The 19458-nt window shown below is 42.7% G+C and overlaps 1 protein-coding gene across 1 annotated transcript in view; it reads left to right on the plus strand.

Moving 5' to 3' along the window:
- Nucleotides 1–19458, plus strand: part of LOC126095508 (uncharacterized) — a 346398-nt gene that overhangs the window by 145301 nt on the left and 181639 nt on the right. Inside the window, exon 2 of the mRNA XM_049910294.1 lies at nucleotides 16236–16465. Within this exon, the coding sequence (XP_049766251.1) occupies nucleotides 16236–16465 (230 nt within the window). The remainder of the gene's footprint in view (nucleotides 1–16235; nucleotides 16466–19458) is intronic.

A 19458-nucleotide genomic window follows, 5' to 3' on the forward strand; every position in this document is an offset into this window, starting at 1 on the left:
AAGAAAGATGGAAATGTTCGTTTGTACAAAATCGTAATCTGACGAAGTTCTTTACCGACTGCTTCGATATTTTAATGCCGCGCGGGATTAGCCGAGCGGTCTCAGGCGCTGCAGTCATGAACTGTGCGGCTGGTCCCGGCGGAGCTTCGAGTCCTCCCTCGGGCATGGGTGTGTGTGTTTGTCCTTAGGATAATTTAGGTTAAGTAGTGTTTAAGCTTAGGGACTGATGACCTTGGCAGTTAAGTCCCATAAGATTTCACATACACACATTTGAAATTTTAACACGAAGTGCGCGGCAGTTTTTATATGTTTTTATATATATATATATATATATATATATATATATATATATATATATATATATATATACCATGGCGCTCCGGTAGATATATAAAAACACGCGCGTATTGTAATGTAACGTCGTGTCAAAATTTTAAAGAAACACGCTCGTATTCCAATGTAACGTTGCGTCAAAATTTCAAAGCTATCGGTAAAGAACTTTCGGAGGTATACGATTTTGAACAAACGAACATTAACATATTTATTTATATGGATTAGGTGCTCACTTTGGCAATTTTATCTTTGCCACCGTCTTATTTTCTATTTCTTGAAATAGTTGAAAAGAGGAGAGGCAGACATAATTTGTTTTCTCCTTGTGAATGTTGAATTAAGGGGAAGCAATTAAAAGCGCGCTCACTTTTCTTTGCAACATTTTAACTCAACAAAAGGTGAGTCTCAAATCACGTTCGTGTCAACTACGTTAATTGAAGACCTCCCACTTCAACATTGGTAGGGAACAGTTGGTAAGAAGTTTCCTTTAATTTACGTCATGGTCACAAACTTTTTGTTAACAGATTACCGGTTTCGGTCTTTAATGACCATCATCAGATCTGCAGCAAAAATAGGAAAAAAATACACTCGCAAACTGTATACAGCTTAAGAACAATAGACCATAGTGAAAAGTAGTAATGACAAAATTTACATTTGTGCGCTTTAAATATGAAGAGGCATAAAGCACTCCGTCTTCAGGCCACAAGTGGCCCATCGGGACCATCCGACCGCCGGGTCATCCGAAGTTGTGGATGCGGATAGGAGGGGCGTGGGGTCAGCACACCGTTCTCCCGGTCGTTATGATGGTTTTCTTTGACCAGAGCCGCTACCTTTCGGTCGAGTAGCTCCTCAATTGGCATCACGAAGCTGAGTGCACCCCCAAATATGGCATCCGCGCATGGCGACTGGATTGTCACCCATCGAAGTATCGGCCACGCCCGACAGCGCTTAACCTCGGTGATCTCATGGGAACCGATGTATCCACTGCGGTATGGCCGTTGTCTATGAAGAGGCATACCTGTTTCATAAAAACAAAGTGCTAATGTACTGCAGCCATAGTGGCATCGTCAAATGATAAATGCGGAATCAACACCAGCATCGTCAAATACATATAAATAAACAGTACTACTGTTTAAAAGAAGCTGCCATACAGTAGCCACCAGATGTCGCTAATGGCGGCATACACTAGTTTTCAATAATTAATTGAAACAGCGAAAATAGAGGGGGAATACAATAGTTGAAGTCTGTAATAAGCTTATAACGTATAAAAGGCATTACAACAATAAAAAGCAATAAAAAGAAGAACACGACAAAAGTAAAATTGTTAAAAAGAGGGAGAAGTAAGAAACAGTGGTTGACATGTGCTCTAGTGCCAATATTGTAGATAATGACATAAATATTAAGCACCGTTGATAGTGCACCGGATAATATTGAACAACCATAAAACAAATCGCTAAAGGAGCCACAAATGAAAGAAAACATAGTGCTGCACATAATCAGCGCCCTCTGTTAGCGCTAACGCCAGAATTCCGCACAGGCGGGAAGTGGTTGGAGGAACGTGACCGCCAGAGGGCCCCTCGTACCCTGCGGCACTCCGTTGCAAGAAAAGAATGATAAAATTCCGTAACAGTGGATGACCCACATTATCTGATTAACGCAGTCTATGAAATGAATAGAGAAGGAACAAGGACATACTAGAGTCATGCGTAAAACGTATAAAAACTAAGTAAATGTGTGATGCACTCAATATTAGGTGAACCTATCAACACACTACATGTAAGAGGCGTGCAGTGATTAGATCAACTCTGATCCTCCCTCCCCCTCCTTTCCTCTGTCCTTTCCCTGGGCTCCCTCTTCCCCCCCCCCCTTCCGTCCTGTTTCCTCCCCACTACACCTCTCCCTACCTCCCTTCTCCCCCCCAGTCCTTTTGTATTCCCCCCCTCTGCCTACCCCCCTCCCTGTCGCGTCTGCCCCCCACCCCTCTTATGGGTCCTCATCCTCCATCAGCTCCTTTCCCGGTTCCCCCCCCCCCTTCGCTTTTACTCTCCTTTCCCCCCCTTTTTGTTTTCCCATCTCCTGTCCAGTTTCCCCCCACCTGCTCTCGACTGTGGTGTCACCTTTGCCGACTTTTTCGTGCTGTGTTCTAGTGACTATTCAGTGTTGTGTTGCGAACAGAAACCATGCTGTCGCTGGGTGTGCATTTTATATACTTTGCGAACAGAATCCAGACTGTCGCCGTGTTTTTTTTTGTTTTTTTTTTTTTAATTGTCTATTGTTTCCCCTGTCTGCTCCGTATGTATTTTTATTCGCTTCATCATCCCTCTGTTGTTTGTTTTAATTTCCCCATTTTCTTTTCACCTTGTTACTCACTAAGTCCCCGATTTTATCGCCTGTTTTTTATTATTATTTCTCCTGCTCGTTGTCAGAAAATCTGTAGGCTGCAGAGCGGCGTCCTAAGCTGCTGCCAGCCCGCCCCCCTTCGGGGGGAATTGAAATTCAATAAAGGAAAAAAAAAAAAAAAAGGAGTGATTAGAGTAATACATCGTCAAATAAAGCAAAGTAGGCATTGGGCACAAAGTCGTTTTGCTAGTTGAGCGGTTTGGTTGGTTCTCTATTTCTTGCTTTGTAAATTTCCAGCTCTTCTAAAAAAGTAAGAGCACGGCCTTTTTCCATTCGGTGAAGAATACGCATACAATTCTCAACGCTCCCTATGGAATAACCAGTATCACATAAATGCTGTCCCAAAGCCGTTTTGTTTCGTGGCTGTGAGTATTCTTTAAACCTTAATTTAAAAGAGCGGCATGTTAGACCGATATAATATTTGTCACAGTTACTGTAGTCAATCCTGTATACACCAGAGCCATCAAATTTATCATAGTTCCCTTTCAGTGTATGTTTTATTCGTAGTTATTAGCCTGTTGGTAAGAAATAGAGTAATTGCATGTAAAACATGGTAAGTGACATGCGTTATTCATGTTAGTTTATACGAGAGGCACGTGGTCAGCACACCGCTCTCCCGGTCCTTTTGCACACTTTCCAGACCGTGGAGCCGCTATTACTCGGTCAAGTAGCTTCTAAATTGACATCATGAAGCTAAGCAGCCTGTGCCAGTCTTCCTACCAAGGATAAATCGTTGCTAATAGTGGGAATCGAACCCGCTCGCAGCCATCTACTCTGATACCTCAGCTAGGAGGTGGACTACGCAATTACACAAATGATATAAATACGTACGCTTCTGCAGCTTCCTGGGTGTACTGTCGCGTCATCATGTAAAGTACTGAAAACGTTACTTGAGTTTAGCTGTGGGGCACTCCGATATACTGCGTTCCTAATGGTGACGTAAGCCCACTGACGAAGTTTATACGATTTTATTGTCCATAAAACACCACTGATCAGCTTTACGAGAAAGGGAGGGGATGCATAACAGACCATTCGTGGGCTACGCTGCTCGCTGGTAATTGGTAGCCCACTGTGAAACGCAGACAAGCTTCTGGAGGCTGTTTTCTTGCTGTAAGTCACGTCAAAACGTCGTCAGTTGTGGATTCACTGTTGGTATAACCAGTCACTGCGCAGACTCCCGTCCTGCGATCACACTCGCCCTGTTGTACCGGGATTGCTAGCAAAGAGGACGTCGGGAACCTGTAGCGTTTCTACTGATCGCGAAATAGTTTCGTGTCCCTGCGAATATGCATTCACTTCAGCTGTTTGCGACACATGAAAATATGTGCTAGACTGGGACTCGAACCCAGATTTACCTCTTATGGCGAGCTGTTGGCTTAACCACTTCGGCTGTCAGAGCAGGCCCTCTGGACCGATCCAAACTTTCCTATCCTTATGCTCGCACAGTTCGTGATTTCTGCACAGCGAGGCAAATATTATATCGTCATTTTAGCCCGACATGGCATGGATACATCGTAGATACACACAAGAAACAAGCACTGCAGTATCGTGCATCACTGATTGTTACAATGGCTCTGTTAACACAAAGTCTACATCTTCACAATACAATGTTCTTCAGACATTCATATATGTTTGTGTTTATACAGAGAGTGTCTTTGGAAGCACTTTTAATTTATGCTGCCGATTAGTGACTTAGTTATTTAATTCATGAATGCAATAACTCTGAATGTGTACATGAAACTGAGCACAAGTTTATACTATTTTTGCCGAGGGTGCGGAAAATTTTATATCAGTCGAAAGCGATTTAGACATTAAACAATTTATGTGATCGTTGGACTGCAGTAATATTTGTTGTTAAACAAGTATCTATGGGAGGACGACTTCTCTGGCATAGCTGTAATTATTTATGGACCACTGCATAGAATTATGGTTAAAATTCGCAAAATCAATATGAAGCGCCTTCTGACACACAACATTGGTACGAAGTGCCCTCTACCACGTAATGCTGGTAGAAAGCACACTCTGTCATGCAACATTTGACACGCCACGTCGGTATGAAGCACCATCCGCCATACAACCGTGGTACAAAGCAACTGTACCACGAAGTATTGTTACCAAACATCCTCTGCTGTGTAACGTTGGTACGAAGTACTATCCGGCACGCAACGTCGCTGTAAAGAACATTCCGCCATACAAACTTGGTTCAAAGCACCATGTACCACAAAGAATTGGTAACGTCCTTTGCCACCCTACAAATGGTACGAAGTACCATGTGGCATGCAACATCGGTATGAAGCGCAGTCAACCATGCGACATCGAGCCCACTGAGCCACGCAACATCGAGAAGAAGTTCCTAATGGCAAGAAATTTCAGTACAAACCATGCTTCGCCACGCTACATTGGTGTGAAGTACCTTTACCAAGCAACATCAGTACGAAGCACTTTCTGCCATGCTACATTGTTAAGAAGCTCACTCTACTACGCAACATCAGTACAAAGCATACTTCGCTACATAACTTTGGTACGAAGCACCCGCTGCCCTGTAACACCGGATCGAAGTTCCTTCTGGCATGCAACAGCGAGGTTATACTGTTTTTTTTTTCAACTGCCATGGCACGGTGCTAACAGATTAAGTATCAATGATTCAAAGGAATCCTGACATTCATCGATAGATACCATTGGCATTGTTTTCGCACTTGAGGGGGACTCTACTTCATCATAATTCAACTAATTTAGACAAAACATTTATAAATTGTACACGCAACCCTTCCTCGTGAAATATTCTATTAGTGAAAACGATATAAAAGTCACCAAAAAGTTCCTGAAATTATCCCGAACACAGAAACCGAAGCGGGTGACTTCATATGTGTATAGAAGAGATAAAAGATAGATAGGCCGATAGACAGAAGGCGAGAGAAAAAAACATAGAAGTAATGTCCTCGTTGTGCTCCTCTGTCACTAATATGACAAAAATGAATGTACAGTGAGTAGCCAAAGAAACTGGTACACCTGCCTAATATCATATAGGACCCCCGCGAGCACGCACAAGTGCCGCAACACAATGTGACATGGACTCGATTAATGTCTGAAGTAGTGGTGGAGGGAATTGTACTATGAATCCTGTAGGGCCGTCCACAAATCCGTAAGAGTAAGAGGGGGTGGAGATCTCTTCTGAACAGCACCTTGCAAGGCATCCCAGACATGCTCAATAATGTTCATGTCTGGGGAGCTTGGTGGCCAGCCATAGCGTTTAAACTCAGAAGAGTGTTCCCGGAGTACAGTGCAGCAATTCTGGACGTGTGGGGTGTCGCATTGTCCGCTGGAATTTTCCAAATCCGCCGGAATGCACAACGGACATGAATGGATGCAGGTGATCAGACAGGATGCTTACGTACGTACCACCTGTCAGAGTCGTATCTAGACGCCTCAGGGGTCCCATATCTCTCCAACTGCACACACCCCCCACTATTACAGAGCTTCCACTAGTCTGAACAGTCCCCTGCTGATATACACGGTCCATGGATTCATGAGGTTGTCTCCATACCCGTGCACGTTCATCCGTTCGATACAATTTGAAACGAGACTCGTAACATGGTTTCAGTCATCAGCAGTTCAATGTCGGTGTTGGCGGGCCCAGGCGAGGCTCTGAAAGCCCATTTGATGATGTTTCGTTGAATGGTTGGCACGCTGACGCTTGTTGATGGCCCAGCATTGAAATCTGCAGCAGTTTGTGGAAGGGTTGCATTTCTGTCACGTTGAACAATTCTCTTCAGTCGCCGTTGGTCCCGTTATTGCAGGATGTTTTTCCGACCGCAGCGATGTCGAGGATTTGATGTCTTACCGGATTCCTGATGTTCACAGCACACTCGTGAAATGGTCGCGCGGGAAAATCTCCACTTCATCGCTATCTGAGAGATGCTATGTCCCATCACTCGTGCGCCGACTATAAGACCACGCTGAAGCTCTCTTAAGTCTTGATAATTTTGCGTTGTAGCTGCAGTAACCACTCTAACAACTGCGCCAGACTTGTTGTCCTATATAGGCGTTGCCGACCGCAGTGCCGTATTCTGCCTGTTTGCATATCTCTGTATTTGAATACGTATGCCTGTACCAGCTTCTTTGTCGCTTCAGTGTATTAATGGGCCTAGTAAGGCGTTTTTGAATGTGTTCTGTGTCATGTGTCATTCTTACTTGATAGAGACTCGAAACGCCAGAACAGTGTGCTACAGGATGTTGCAGTAAAGTTTTTTATGTGTTTTCTTTTACTAATGTAGTACCCTGTCACAAACCTCTCCCAAAAAATCTGTCTTTCATTAGCCTACACTATTACTGACTTTGCGTAGTCATTGTTTCTCACATAGATTTTTTTAAAAGTGATACTTGACTCGCTTCCCGCGCCCGGGTTCCCGGGTTCGATTCCCGGCGGGGTCAGGGATTTTCTCTGCCTTGTGATGACTGGGTGTTGTGTGATGTCCTTAGGTTAGTTAGGTTTAAGTAGTTCTAAGTTGTAGGGGGCTGATGACCATGGATGTTGAGTCCCATAGTGCTCAGAGCCATTTTGATACTTGACTGTAGACACAGCTGATAATACTGCTGACCCTAACTGATAAATCGTTTATATGGATAGAAAACATTACAGGTCCTGTAACGCTTCACGGAGGTATTGTAGTTTCTGTAGAACATTTACCATGCACTTCACAGTGGTTAGCAGAATATAGATGTAGGTGTAGATATAACGCTCCGGATTCTATGAAAGTTGTTGTTTACGTAAATATTGTTTTTAAATATGGTCGTCGCTATGCTACGATCATTTCATTTATTGTCTGCTAACAGACGCCATAGCACAAGCATTAGTCCATATTTATGGTTGTTTGCGCTTATTTAAAATATCTCAGTTGATTAAAATTATTGCCTAATATGGAACAAGCGCAGTGGTTGGTTTGGTGGTACTGCATTTATTCCGTTGGGGAATTAAGCTATAAATTAAAATAAAAACTCTTACATTATAGGTGGTCAGCAAGATGGCGATGACCATTACAGGGGCTCCTTGGTTTGAAGAAGGACCCCAGGAGCGCAGCGACACCTTTGGGGGATTTAGTTGGTGGTTAGGATGAGACAAATGGTTCAAATGGCTCTGAGCGCTATGGGACTTAACATCTGAGGTCATCAGTCCCCTAGAACTTAGAACTACTTAAACCTAACTAACCTAAGGACATCACACACATCTATGCTCGAGGCAGGATTCGAACCTGCGACCGTAGCAGTCACGCGGTTCCGGACTGAAGCGCCTAGAACCGCTCGGCCACCGCGGTCGAGGATAAGACACGTAGTTGAAAAGTCACTGGAGAGTTCCCTCAGAACTCCTTTTTAGGACACATAGCTTCTGTAGGAAGACCCGTATGGTGTGACAATGGAAGATATTGCCTCCCATGAGAGTCCGTTGATTTCTTGGTGGGCCTGATCCAGTAGGGTCACTCAGCCTCACTTTTGCCAGTGTCCTGGAGCAGTCAACTCTAATGATTCTGATGGTGGAGTTTAAATTTGTTTACTCAGTCCTGTCGCAGGTGCTAGCTATTTTACTCAGCCCTGTTGCGAAACTGAGCTAAAATGGAGTGTAATGTATGTATTTTTGGGTTTACTCCGTCTCATTGTGCAGAATGTCCTCCGCAGTCGTGTATTTCATAAAATTCACTACTATCTGGACAAACTAGTAGAAATCTGGATAAAATTGCTTATGTTCGTGCTAGCAGACTTCTTTTCAGTGTTAGAGGCCGAAAGAAAGATGGAATCCTTCTCGATTTTACATACTGACCAACAACATTTCTTCCTTCAATATCAATCTGTTTATTCTTCTTAATACTTTCAAGTAATTATCATTAGATAAGTATATTACAGTCGTATACCAAATGTTTGGATACAAATGTCTTGCACAGCAAGAATATATTTTGACACGAAAAACGACCAAGTACCTGAGACAGAATGACAACTTCTTTTGTGCTTGTTTCTATGTCGCTATTCTAACTGTGAGCGCCGTTCTTCCCTGATCGTAACACAGCTCCAAGCCACGTCGTCTAAGAACAAGCTGCCCACAACAGATGGACACGCTAAAACCTATCGTCCCGTCTTACAGATATGCTGCATCCTTGTAACTAGTATTACCCGCACATAATAAAAAAAAAAACATTTATCCCACAATATGGAGTCCGAAGCTTAACCACTAATAAAAACGTTAGTTAAATGTCACGATCATCTTTCATCGCTTAGAAAGACCGAAAGCGTAACCCATCATTTTCCGAAAAATGACGTGTTACGCCTCAGCAGTCAGCGTCCATTACAGAAGAAATCGTGCAAGGTGCCATATTGACGAAGGTATTGCTGTAGTCCTCACGCACTTAATAGTTGTAGTTAGAGCCTGTGAAAATCGGGTATGACGTTTCCCATTAGCGAGCCGTAAGTGGTCCGCGTTATGCATGCGATCAAAAGACAACCATCGGCCGCCGTCTGCATAACACGGCGAGATGCTAGAGCATGTAGGCTAGGTATCACGTCATAGAGCTCCACCATTGTTCCTCATTGGCAGTATTTCTCTCTGTCGCTCGTCTCAACCCTATAGTGGCCACCTGAATATCATTTTGTAACTTTTATTTTTAACTGATGTTTTATCACATGTGAAACCTGATGCCACATATTGATAGTGCATCATTACTTCCTGACTTTGGAGCTTAATAATCGTTTTACTGTTTGTATATAAATCTTAAATGTAGAATTAATGAGGCAAATTTGGGCACATACCCATGACAAGCTTTGATAATCGATATTAACTGCTTGATTTACGCCTATAAGTACGATGGCGCAATGAAAATTAATACGTCCGAAGATTTGATGTGAAAACTTTTATTACCTTCTACATAAAACAAAGGTTGTCAACAGCCAATATCTTTATTCTTCATGTCTATATATTTATTTCTCAATATAGTCACCCTGGCGACGAACACTTTTTCCCGACAGACCAGTTCCTCGGTACCGTCACTGTAGAATGTTTGACTTTCTTGACAGGGCCACATCACCTGTGCTAGCACTGCTTCATCAATATCAAAGTGAAGTCCGCGAAGGTGTTCTAAGTTTTGGAAAGGGCTGAAAATCGGTTGGGGCCGATACTGTACAGGGTGTTACAAAAAGGTACGGCCAAACTTTCAGGAAACATTCCTCACACACAAAGAAAGAAAATATGTTATGTGGACATGTGTCCGGAAACACTTACTTTCCATGTTAGAGCTCATTTTATTACTTCTCTTCAAATCACATTAATCATGGAATGGAAATACACAGCAACAGAACGTACCAGCGTGACTTCAAACACTTTGTTACAGGAAATGTTCAAAATGTCCTCCGTTAGCGAGGATACATGCATCCACCCTCCGTCGCATGGAATCCCTGATGCGCTGATGCAGCCCTGGAGAATGGCGTATTGTATCACAGCCGTCCACAATACGAGCACGAAGAGTCTCTACATTTGGTACCGGGGTTGCGTAGACAAGAGATTTCAAATGCCCCCATAATTGAAAGTCAAGAGGGTTGAGGTCAGGAGAGCGTGGAGGCCATGGAATTGGTCCGCCTCTACCAATCCATCGGTCACCGAATCTGTTGTTGAGAAGCGTCCGAACACTTCGACTGAAATGTGCAGGAGCTCCATCGTGCATGAACCAAATGTTGTGTCGTACTTGTAAAGGCACATGTTCTAGCAGCACAGGTAGAGTATCCCGTATGAAATCATGATAACGTGCTCCATTGAGCGTAGGTGGAAGAACATGGGGTCCAATCAAGACATCACCAACAATGCCTGCCCAAACGTTCACAGAAAATCTGTGTTGATGACGTGATTGCACAATTGCGTGCGGATTCTCGTCAGCCCACACATGTTGATTGTGAAAATTTACAATGTGATCACGTTGGAATGAAGCCTCATCCGTAAAGAGAACATTTGCACTGAAATGAGGATTGACACATTGTTGGATGAACCATTCGCAGAAGTGTACCCGTGGAGGCCAATCAGCTGCTGATAGTGCCTGCACACGCTGTAAATGGTACGGAAACAACTGGTTCTCCCGTAGCACTCTCCATACAGTGACGTGGTCAACGTTACCTTGTACAGCAGCAACTTCTCTGACGCTGACATTAGGGTTATCGTCAACTGCACGAAGAATTGCCTCGTCCATTGCAGGTGTCCTCGTCGTTCTAGGTCTTCCCCAGTCGCGAGTCATAGGCTGGAATGTTCCGTGCTCCGTAAGACGCCGATCAATTGCTTCGAACGTCTTCCTGTCGGGACACCTTCGTTATGGAAATCTGTCTCGATACAAACGTACCGCGCCACGGCTATTGCCCAGTGCTCATCCATACATCAAATGGGCATCTGCCAACTCCGCATTTGTAAACATTGCACTGACTGCAAAACCACGTTCGCGATGAACACTAACCCGTTGATGCTACGTACTGATGTGCTTGATGCTAGTACTGTAGAGCAATGAGTCGCATGTCAACACAAGCACCGAAGTCAACATTACCTTCCTTCAATTGGGCCAACTGGCGGTGAATCGAAAAAGTACAGTACGTACTGACGAAACTAAAATGACCTCTAACATGGAAATTAAGCGTTTCCGGACACATGTCCACATAACATCTTTTATTTATTTGTGTGTGAGGAACGTTTCCTGAAAGTTTGGCCGTACCGTTTTGTAACACCCTGTATAGAGGATAATCAATAATAGTGACCCCAAGGCGTCGGATTGTTGCAGATGTCGCAGCGCTTGTCTGTGGTGACATTATCGTGCCGAAGGAGAGGGTCCTCCATATGTGTACAAACTCTTCGAATCCGAAACTCGATTACACCACGCTATTTCTCACGCGCAGACATTGTTTTCATGACACACCGCCATTTTGCATACTACGATGCGGAGCCCTCTAGCGGCAGACATAAAGAATAGAGATTTAGAATGCTAATATGGTTCGTTTTATTTAAAAAGCCTTAAGATTTTTCAGATAAAAATTCGGAGACTTTACTTTCCAGCACGCTCTCGTATGATCGAGTTAGATACTTCCAAGGAGACACTGTACATCAAATTCTTTGGGTTCCATTTGTTAGAGGACGCAGTGGTAAGGCGAGTTGTACCAGCACTGTTTCCTTTGGCAAAACACGTGAAGGCAATCGGAATTCATCGGCAGATTAGTGAAGTTTATGGAGAAAACACTATGAGTAATAAAACGATAAGAAAACGCATTATAGCTTATTAATATGGTGACGGTGAAGTACGGAATGGAAGACCACCTATTATACTTACAGTTGTTGCCGATAGTAGATGCAAATTTTTAAAATATCGTACTCCTTAGTAATTCGTCTTTATCTAATGAGTTTCCTCAAATTTCTTGAAGTCTACTTTATAACAGTATCAATATTGAAGAAAATTACTATTAAAAGTAGATTAAGGCTTAGGCTTTGAGATGTAGTTGTCCTAAACCATCAGTCAATTACAGAAAAATAATTACATGCGTTATTGTTATATTATCAGAGTGCTTAGATTATATAGCACTTTCAATAAAATCTTTAACTGCGAAATTAGAATTGCATGACCCTTTTCCGAAAAATGCGACATTAATTGTGAAACTAGATGTAAAAGGAATTTTACTGTAGTAATTGGTTTGGTGGGGTCAACAGCGTATTCAAACGACTTCCAGAATTAGCAATTAAAATTGAGTATTGTTAGGGAACAGACATTTTTAATATGAAGTGGGATTTTACTTAATTACATAAATGACGGCTTTGGGGAAAACAGGGTTTGTTTCTACATTTTAGAATAAACTGCAACAGTTTGGTATAATTTGTAGCATGAAATGTTTTCGATATTTAGTTACTGTTCTGAGAATGTCGTAAATTATAGGTAGTAAGATTCACCATGATACTATTAGCTTAGTCGAAATATTATTGCATGAAAGAGAATTTGCAAGTTTTGAAACTTCCCTTTGTACGTAAAGAATGACAGTGCTGGAAAAACTCTTACGTTATTTGGTTTTTAAACAGCTGAGTAAAACTCAACGTACTCAGACAGTGTTCTCTTTACTTATTCTGATTATCACTAAACTGACACACAATATTTTAGCGCAACGCAATCTGACTTTCAATAATCCCTACAAAAGAATGGCCTTGTCTAACAATAACCTATACCTTTCATGAATCACTTACCTCCCAAAAATCTTCGTGACTCGAATTACTGCAATACAGCTGTAATCTCCCCACGGAAAATTACCCTCTACCACGCACCAATTAATCATTGTCAATCAAACCATCCACATTCATTCACTTTGGAAAAGTATCTGAGCTGATTTTCTAGTAATATATGCGCCGACAGCTCGTCGACGCCAAAGTATTTTCGAGTACGTTTATTCTTTGGAATAACAGAGATACATGTATGTATTCTCCAAGGTTGTTAGACGGGTAACTAGGACAGCTTCGGAAGTATCTGTTGAAAGATTGACGGGTTTCTAAAAGAGACATATTTGCTTTTCTTCTCGCTAAAGCGAGCTATTAACATTTGTGCCACTAGCGGGTTGTTTGAAGAGAAAGAAACTGTAACGAAAATAATTAAGACTTGGAACCAACAGAGATCTGGACATGTAATGGAGATGGATGGAATATACAATTTCCTTCATAAATAAGGTTTGTGACCCCTTTTATTCTGGAGTGAATGAACGAATGAGTTCTTTGTCTGAATCATTGACGATCGCGTTGGCCCTGTAATTAGTGAGGAAGTTTCAGCTGTGTCGAAGAGAGCCTGCAATCACCGAGTCTTTGTTAAATCGTCCAAAAAGGCTTCGTACACATCTGGAATTCGAAATCTTTCGTAAAAGGAACGAATTGTTCAAACGATTGATTTTCCCAACTGAATGCAGCGCTTAACAATAATAATAAATGTAAAGATCTCTTACAGCAAGCCAGCCGCTGAATACTAAGACGAAGGGCTCCACCAGAGATTCCATTGGGCTGATTTCACGTAATGAAATATTATATTTAAAACTGTACATAGATAAAGGAGACAGAGAGAGAGAGCGAATGAAATTAGAGAAAATACTAATAATCCTCCATTAGTCTAACTTTTTGCCTGTCATATCACGGATCAGCCTAAAGACAAAACGGGAGGCCCTTACTTTACTGTATAGATTTATGTGTGAAAGTGAAGGGATCTTAAAGGCAACAGATACACGTCTATACAGACAAGACATTACACAAAGTTAGCGGCAAGCTGCATGCATTCATCATTTAGCATCTATTCTTCTTACATTAATACATTATAATGGCCAATCCGTGACAGGACACGTTTTTGGACGTTGCTAAAATAATTTTGATCTCTGTTTCATGTGAACTACGACGAGCTAACTTAACTGACGCTTGGAAAAGAGAGAGAGAGAGCGAATGAAATTAGAGAAAATACTCATAATCCTCCATTAGTCTAACTTTTCGCCTGTCTTATCACGGATCAGCCTAAAGACAAAACGGGAGGCCCTTACTTTACTGTATAGATTTATGTGTGAAAGTGAAGGGATCTTAAAGGCAACAGATACACGTCTATACAGACAAGACATTACACAAAGTTAGCGGCAAGCTGCATGCATTCATCATTCAGCATCTATTCTTCTTACATTAATACATTATACAGCGACCGCCAATACTGCCAGCTAAATAAAAGTTTCTAACTACTGAAAGCATTAACTACTGACAGGCGTAGTTAGCAAATGAAAGATTTTGATAGAGAACAAACAATGTATTTACCTTAATAGCGTTCAAAAGTCATAATATATATGTAATTTTATAACATCGAATTGAACAAATTTCCTTTTTCAGACGGACACACGTCCAGATCGTCCGCTCATAGTAACCTCTCAAAACTCTGTCATCTCTCTCCCCACATCCACCACTGCTGGCGGCTCACCTCCAACTGCCCAACGCTACGGGCTGTTCATATCCAACTGCCCAGCACTACACAGGCGAATATTCCAACAGTGCGTCCAACCAGCCACAGACTGCACACAGCGCAGTCAGCGATTTTCATACAGAGCACTACGTGGCGTTACCAACATAAAAACCTAAACAGCCTACTTACAGTTTTAAAGGTAGTTAGAAAATAGTTGCCCACACCATTATGGAACCATCACCAGCTTGCAAAGTGCCACGTTGACAACTTGGGTCCATGACGTCTTGAGTCTGCGCCACACTCGAACCCTACCACCAGCTTTTACCAACTACCGGGACTCGTCTAAAGAAGCCACGATTTTCCAAGTGTCTAGGGTCCAACCGATATGGTCACGAGCGCATGAGAGGCGCTGCAGACGATGTCGTGCTGTTGAACAAAGGCAATCGCATCGGGCGCATGCTGCCACAGCCCATTAACTCCATATTTCTACGCACTATCGAAAAAGATACGCTAGTCGTTCAGCCCCACATTGATTTCTGCAGTAATTTCACGCAGTGTTACTTGGCCGTTAGGACTGACAACTCTACGCAAACGCCGCTACTCTCGGTCGTTAAGTGAAGGCCGTCGGCCACTGCATTGTCCGTGGAGAGAGGTAATGCCTGAAATTTGGCATTTTCGGCACACTCCTAACACTGTGGATCCTAACGATTTCCGAAACGGAATGCCCCATGCATCTAGCTCCAACGAGCATTCCGCGTTGAAAGTTTGTTAATTTTCTTCGTGCGGCCGGCCGGAGTGGCAGAGAGGTTCTAGGCGCTACAGTCTGGAACCGCACGACCTCTACGGTCGCAGGTTCGAATCCCGCCTCGGGCATGGATGTGTGTGATGTCCTTAGGTTAGTTAGGTTTAAGTAGTTCTAAGTTCTAGGGGACTAATGACCTCCGACGTTAAGTCCCATAGTGCTCAGAGCCATTTGAACCATTTGTTTTCGTGCGGCGATAATCAGTTCGGAAACCTTTTCTCATGAATCATCTAAGTGTAAATGACAGCCAAGCCAATGCGCTACCCTTTTATACCTTGTTTACGCGATACTACCGCTATCTGTATATGTTCATATCGCTATCCCATGACTTTTGTCACCTCTCTGTATTTGATATACACACATCAAAAAAAGTTTTGCATCACCTCGGTTGCGAGAGTTCCGGAATCTGTACAGAAAATTGGAACACAGATCAGTATAAACATCATTTCTGCCCTTTTTATTGCTCATGAAAACCACAGATTTTACGTTGTGTAGTGTGTGACATGTTGGGGAATTGGATTGCACGTGAAGTGTGCTCAGATAGCCGAAGTTGTTATGGTGACCGCTCGTGTAAAGTGGGAAATTCGAGCTCGAGTACCAGTCTGACACAAATTTTCACGTGTCACCATTGAATTTACTTCAGTGTCAGATTTCTGCTAATGTCAGAAATTCAACTTCGTCGTCGTAAAGTGTGCCACTTGAGTAGGGGAGCAGACGTGAGAGCAGAGCGGTCTCGTTCACAGAGGGCGAGGAGGGCGAGTGGCCGATGCGGCGCGCCTACCGGCTGGAGGACTTCCTGTGGACGGGGTCCGGCGACGGCGCGCTGCCCCCACAGGGGCCTGGCGCCTCCGCCGCCCACGCACCCGCCACCACCACCGTGTTCCGCACCACCACCGTGCTCACCACCGTCTTCCCCACCAGCACGCCCACGCTCGTGGTCGTCGTCGTTACCAGCTCGCCAGTAGTTAGCCCGGTAAGTGTGCCGGCGAATATCTCCAGCCAGAAATTATGCATGATAATCTGACACTTGACAACGACAATTGCTGCGCAGCATCGTACTCAGACACAGCAATTATTTATTATTGTGCGTCTCTTAGTTTACTTCATCATTCACTTAACTTGCCCCAGCAGCATTATGCATATATATTTGGGACTAAATGGTATTTAATTTCAAAAGAATCTTTACAGTGCTACATCTTTTGATGAAGGCATATGAAACACTGGTATACTTTTTACAAGTACATTCAAGACGACAGTTTTCACTTACCTTTGACAGATGTTCAATGTGCCCTCCATGGATGCATGCAGACATTCGAACAATAGACAAAAACAGCCCATACTTTTACAAGCATATCTAGAGTTACTGCATTCATTACTGTTATATAATAATAAAAGAAGGTTGTATACCTGGAAGAATCCTGGAGATACTAGTAGGTATCAGATAGATTATATAATGGTAAGACAGAGATTTAGGAACCAGGTTTTAAATTGTAAGACATTTCCTGGGGCAGATGTGGATTCTGACCACAATCTATAGGTTATGAACTGCAGATTGAAACTGAAGAAACTGCAAAAAGGTGGGAATTTAAGGAGATGGGACCTGGATAAACTGAAAGAACCAGAGGTTGTAGAGAGTTTCAGGGAGAGCATAAGGGAACAATTGACAGGAATGGGGGAAAGAAATACAGTAGAAGAAGAATGGGTAGCTCTGAGGGATGAAGTAGTGAAGGCAGCAGAGGATCAAGTAGGTAAAAAGACGAGGGCTAATAGAAATCCTTGGGTAACAGAAGAAATATTGAATTTAATTGATGAAAGGAGAAAATACAAAAATGCAGTAAATGAAGCAGGCAAAAAGGAATACAGACGTCTCAAAAATGATATCGACAGGAAGTGCAAAATGGCTAAGCAGGGATGGCTAGAGGACAAATGTAAGGATGTAGAGGCTTGTTTCACTAGGGGTAAGATAGATACTGCCTACAGGAAAATTAAAGAGACCTTTGGAGAGAAGAGAACCACTTGTATGAATATCAAGAGCTCAGATGGCAACCCAGTTCTAAGCAAAGAAGGGAAGGCAGAAAGGTGGAAGGAGTATATAGAGGGTTTATACAAGGGCGATGTACTTGAGGACAATATTATGGAAATGGAAGAGGATGTAGATGAAGACGAAATGGGAGATAAGATACTGCGTGAAGAGTTTGACAGAGCACTGAAAGACCTGAGTGTAAACAAGGCCCCGGGAGTAGACAACATTCCATTAGAACTACTGATGGCCTCGGGAGAGCCAGTCATGACAAAACTCTACCATCTGGTGAGCACGATGTATGAGACAGGCGAAATACCCTCAGACTTCAAGAAGAATATAATAATTCCAATCCCAAAGAAAGCAGGTGTTGACAGATGTGAAAATTACCGAACTATCAGTTTAATAAGTCACAGCTGCAAAATACTAACGCGAATTCTTTACAGACGAATGGAAAAACTGGTAGAAGCCGACCTCGGGGAAGATCAGTTTGGATTCCGTAGAAATGTTGGAACATGTGAGGCAATACTGACCTTACGACTTATCTTAGAAGAAAGATTAAGAAAAGGCAAACCTACGTTTCTAGCATTTGTAGACTTAGAGAAAGCTTTTGACAATGTTAACTGGAATACTCTCTTTCAAATTCTGAAGGTGGCAGGGGTAAAATACAGGGAGCGAAAGGCTATTTACAGTTTGTACAGAAACCAGATGGCAGTTATAAGAGTCGAGGGGCATGAAAGGGAAGCAGTGGTTGGGAAAGGAGTAAGACAGGGTTGTAGCCTCTCCCCGATGTTATTCAATCTGTATATTGAGCAAGCAGTAAAGGAAACAAAAGAAAAATTTGGAGTAGGTATTAAAATTCATGGAGAAGAAGTAAAAACTTTGAGGTTCGCCGATGACATTGTAATTCTGTCGGATACAGCAAAGGACTTGGAAGAGCAGTTGAACGGAATGGACAGTGTCTTGAAAGGAGGATATAAGATGAACATCAACAAAAGCAAAACGAGGATAATGGAATGTAGTCAAATTAAGTCGGGTGATGCTGAGGGAATTAGATTAGGAAATGAGACACTTAAAGTAGTAAAGGAGTTTTGCTATTTAGGGAGTAAAATAACGGATGATGGTCGAAGTAGAGAGGATATAAAATGTAGACTGGCAATGGCAAAGAAAGCGTTTCTCAAGAAGAGGAATTTGTTAACATCGAGTATAGATTTAAGTGTCAGGAAGTCATTTCTGAAAGTATTTGTATGGAGTGTAGCCATGTATGGAAGTGAAACATGGACGATAACTAGTTTGGACAAGAAGAGAATAGAAGCTTTCGAATTGTGGTGCTACAGAAGAATGCTGAAGATAAGGTGGGTAGATCACGTAACTAATGAGGAGGTATTGAATAGGATTGGGGAGAAGAGAAGTTTGTGGCACAACTTGACTAGAAGAAGGGATCGGTTGGTAGGACATGTTTTGAGGCATCAAGGGATCACAAATTTAGCATTGGAGGGCAGTGTGGAGGGTAAAAATCGTAGGGGGAGACCAAGAGATGAATACACTAAGCAGATTCAGAAGGATGTAGGTTGCAGTAGATACTGGGAGATGAAGAAGCTTGCACAGGATAGAGTAGCATGGAGAGCTGCATCAAACCAGTCTCAGGACTGAAGACCACAACAACAACAACAATATGAGGGGCTGTTGTTATATACCATGATATTTGGTGACCTTGGATGGCAACTCTGCAGTACGATATCCATACACCTCCTATGCCCAAACTATCATTGAGGTAGCTCCCTGTTAAGGAATGCTCTTACATGTGGGCGCCAGTAAGGTGGTGTTCATTTCTACTGAGAAATGAAATTTTCGGTATGTTGTCGCAATTCTGAAAAACTTCACAAACCAAATCAATTTTATACACTGAATCGACAAAGAAGCTGGTATAGGAAGGCGTATTCAAA

This window comes from Schistocerca cancellata, chromosome 8 (genome assembly GCF_023864275.1).
Source record: "Schistocerca cancellata isolate TAMUIC-IGC-003103 chromosome 8, iqSchCanc2.1, whole genome shotgun sequence".
NCBI lineage: Eukaryota > Metazoa > Arthropoda > Insecta > Orthoptera > Acrididae > Schistocerca > Schistocerca cancellata.